At 36.0% G+C, this 4089-nt stretch overlaps 1 protein-coding gene across 1 annotated transcript; it reads right to left on the bottom strand.

Annotated features, from left to right (window-relative positions):
* Window positions 1-1033: 1033 nt before the first annotated feature.
* On the bottom strand, window positions 1034-3666 carry LOC111889109 (pumilio homolog 12). Its single transcript, XM_023885249.3, has 5 exons — window positions 2421-3666; window positions 2172-2334; window positions 1898-2061; window positions 1549-1807; window positions 1034-1460 (listed from the first exon to the last, which is right to left on the bottom strand). Exons 1-5 carry the CDS (start codon window positions 3377-3379, stop codon window positions 1338-1340), a joined length of 1668 nt encoding a protein of 555 aa, XP_023741017.1. The 5' UTR covers window positions 3380-3666; the 3' UTR covers window positions 1034-1337.
* Between the last annotated feature and the right edge of the window lie 423 nt (window positions 3667-4089).

Genomic DNA, 4089 nt, shown 5'->3' with positions numbered 1-4089 from the left:
AACCCAACATGTAACACATTTTGTGTTAGACTTTGGTTGGAGTAGAATACTTTGAAAATGTCCAATTTGATCAAAATTTGACAAATGATTTAGAAAAATTGACCATCAAAATGTGGTGGGTGTTACTATTTAGTCATGTAATTTTTAGTTGTGCAAAATTGCACAAATGTGATGATTTGAGTGGTGCTACTATCATTTTGAACATTCAATTAGTCTATGTGGCCTGACATGTAGGTCAACAGTCCAATTTTATACATGCGGTGTTGACATGACGTCCTCTTTCGATATATCAGTTCTTATCATAGTCTTTTTCGTTAGATCGTTTTCCACCAATAGTGGATTGTATTGATTAGTCGGGGCCACTTCTAGTGGAGCACCACCTATTTTACGAGATATATATGTACTACAATTGAGACTTTCCTAAGAACATTTTTCCGATGTTTCACATGAGTCTAATCGACAATCTCTATAACATGTTGCAACAATAGATGTTGGAAAGATAAATTGATATTAAATATTGTCTTACATTTTACCCAATATAATGAACTAGAGAAATTTATATCCAACCTATTTAATAGAATCCTAATATTTTGAGTTTCACAATTACCGACTGTCATGATCCATTAAAACTTAAAACAAAATATTTAGTTAGACTTGAAGTCATGTTTTTTCTTAGAGAAATAATATCAAACAACCTTTTATTGAATTTTTTAATATCATAAATAGAACTTATAAAAAGCCCATGACTTATTTTTCTTAATTTCATTTCACGAATAACAGATATCAGATTTCACAGTACGGATTCCATCTCCGGCATTACATGTCATTTCTCAAAAGGCAGATGACAAAAAAAAAAAAAAAAAAAAAGATTCCACATATGTTATTAGAGGATTCTTACAAAATACATTTCAAAGATATCATGGGTAAAATCCTCTACTCCAACTAAAACCCCGTTTTTACTTTCCCGTTAAATAGACTACTTAATTTTGCATATAGTTTACCAACTCGTAGATGACATGTGTAAAATGACCAATTTCACATATAATATCTATAGTATTTGATGGATATCAATAAGAAAACAAAAACTTTCCTACAAACATCAATTCATTGTTACACACTGTACTTTTGACCCTTCAAGATTCGAACACTTGCTACAAAAATTAACATAGTCCACAATGTTCACCAACTTTTTCTCATGCCCTAAATTCCTAACCTTGTAAATTAACTTTTTAGAAGACAACAACTCACGAAACAACATCACACAGACACATACTTAATTGCCTATAATTCGTGGATTAACAACAAATAATCACAAACAAACTATCCATCCATTTAACTTACCCTTTCTTCATCACCTTCTTCTTCTCCAATTTTTCCAATATCTTTTTACCATACAGATTACTCCTCATTGACGACATGTTCTTCGAAATTAGCCCACGCAAACAGTCCTGTGCGAAACCCTAACCTCACCATGAACAACAGAAGATCAATTTTGGCGTTCGATTTGAGCTACTAATCAGTAATTTAACAACAAAAGCATGAACAAACCTTGGAAACTTTTAGGGCAGATTGGATAACGAAATTGGCATAGGGGTCTATTAGAAGCAAAGAGGAATTAGGGCTTCTGATTAGTTCCAGAATGATTTGTGTCGATACATCTTCTCCAGATTCATTCAGACATTTCTCTACAACATTGCTACCGTATTTATTGCAGGAAAGTGACGCGAAATTCCCTTGAAGTTGTCTCACAAGCATTGAAGTGAACACCGGAATGTTCAGTCCCACCATGTGTTGCAGAACGTAATTCCTAAATTCAGTAACACCAATCATCTTAATCCATTAAATGATAAAGATAAAAGACAATGTTGGTTTAAAGGATTAATTTAGAGATACAAACCCGAAAGGATCTTCAGCCAGATGAACCGAATTGGCCATAATCTCAGCGACTAATCGTGTTCTAAGTTCTCCACGAGAGTGTTCTACACATGCTTGAAGCACACAGCATCCACTTCTATCTGTTGCTACTTTATAGCACTCATTTGCTATCTCAGTAAGAATCGGCTGACAAAAATAATGGCGAAAATTACTCTCATTTATTGAGTCTTAGTTACAAATTAGCATATAATGATAATGATAATGAGTTACAAATTATATGATAATGATTATGGTACCTTGATAATATCGCTATGGAAATGAATCAGGCAAAACTGAATAACGTGATGACCGTTTGGATCATTGGCCAATAAGGTGGCGCCACGGTGTAGTGCGTTCATTATCAGCTTAACCTGAAATGGATCTTTCAAGTTTTCCAACAACTTTTGCACTGCTCTTGTTCTATAGAATTAGCAAATGAAGAAATATCATTACATGATGTGGAGTTAATGAAAGAAATCGAAGAAGATTAAAGTAATTGAACATACCCATGTGGATTCATACAGACGAGGATGATATTGGTTGGGATCTTGGTTAGTGAAAGAAGTATTTTCATTTTCTGATCATTGTTACACAGAGTGACGAGTTTTTGGACTACATAATTCCCAAATTGATCTTTCATTAGATCAGTAATGGAGTCGACCAGCTCGGAGAAAACCATTTCCACTTCTTCCGTTGTTGGTGTTTCGAACATGGCTTGTAGTATTCTGCAACCATTTTGATCCTTAGCCAGGGCATAAATCCTTCCTCTCAGTTGTTTCAAAGACGACGACGAACTCAGAAACTGATGGGTTTGAAAGGGAACCCTATAAAGATGATTGTTGTTATAATAAGGAGTAAGGTGTTCATCTGACCACTGAAATTTCAGTTTGCCATTGAGAGGAAGAAATGGTTTATCGGAATTGGCAGCAGCATGGTTTGATGAACATTTGGGGAAGGAATCGAGTTGCTGAGTTGAGTAAAGGAATTTCTTGGAGCTCAAGGGAGACTTTTGGTCAAAGTCAAATCCAGAAGAACAATGCCTCTGCAAATCATTCGCATCGTTGAAAAGCTGCTGCTGCTGTTGATGACGACGAGGTTCCACCGGAAAGTGATTGGTAAAGCCCTCATCGGAATGCATCAGTCGAGGACTACCAATGGGGTGAGCAAAACCCTCGCCGACGCCAACGGAAGAGCTGATTTGACTGCCGAGAGACCTCGGGAGGAACGGCTGACGGTCGGTGTACTTCGCCGGCGAAATATTCAGTAGTGAAAAGACATTTGATAAGCTCTGATCGACGTCAATCGAAGCAGGTAGGTTAAAAGTCATCTTTTGGTCTTCAGACGCCGAAAAACAGTGGGCGTCGGACACAAACGACGGCGGCAATGATCGAAACGGAACCCCATTTGTGAGATACTGCTGGTGCTTCGGGATTTGCATCATCTGTGCGTTTCTTTGATGCTCCATTGGCTCAAAATCGACGAAAAGAACGAGGTTTCAGAGTCTTGGAATGAGGGTTTTAATGGGGTTTTGAGAAATTTCAATTTGGTATAAGATTAAGATAGTGCGTAGTCGATGATTTGGGGAGATGAAGCAGAATCGGAAGGGAATGGCTGTATCGTATTATAATTATAATATATTCATATATAAATGATTGATTGGGTATGATTCTAGAGAGAGAAAGAAGGGGTTTTAGAGAGAGAAAGAGAAATGCATGCAATATATGGAAAGATTTGTTGAAGCGTGAAGGGGAAGGTATAACGAACGGGGGTTTCTTTCATCCAAAAACTGCAACCTGCCGTTATGTAGTGGGCTGGGGGTGTGAGTCTACCATCTTATAGTGTGGGTCCCACCACACAAAGAAAATTCTTCCATTTTTTTTTTATCTTCATAAATCATATTTGTAAACTAATTAATTTAAAAAAAAAAAACAATATCATAAATTTATAAACTTGTATAAGATTGCAAAAGGGTTAAACATCATTTCCAAATTTCGATTAAATGGAAACATTAGATTACAATGTCTTTAGCATAAAGAAAATAATGTTTACACTAACAGAGCAAAAATATTTAAGCAACTCAAACCTCTTAATTAACCAATTATATAAAATGTGGCATCCCTATGTCGCAAACTAATTTACTCGGTAGACAGACAACTCATCAATAAGACAATAAAC

This window comes from Lactuca sativa, chromosome 1, assembly GCF_002870075.4.
Source record: "Lactuca sativa cultivar Salinas chromosome 1, Lsat_Salinas_v11, whole genome shotgun sequence".
Taxonomy (NCBI): domain Eukaryota; kingdom Viridiplantae; phylum Streptophyta; class Magnoliopsida; order Asterales; family Asteraceae; genus Lactuca; species Lactuca sativa.
Note: the sequence above shows the minus strand (reverse complement) of the source record. Positions and strands in the feature narration are given on the sequence as shown.

What these genes read in the sequence shown, in the direction of transcription:
- LOC111889109 (XM_023885249.3), bottom strand. Translation starts at nt 3,379, where the DNA reads ATGGAGCATCAAAGAAACGCACAGATGATGCAAATCCCGAAGCACCAG. An exon ending in CTGGCTGAAGATCCTTTCGG is followed by an intron (nt 1,808 to 1,897) that starts GTTTGTATCTCT and finishes TACTGAATTTAG; the next exon opens with GAATTACGTTCTGCAACACA. An exon ending in CTGCCCTAAAAGTTTCCAAG is followed by an intron (nt 1,461 to 1,548) that starts GTTTGTTCATGC and finishes TGGTGAGGTTAG; the next exon opens with GGTTTCGCACAGGACTGTTT.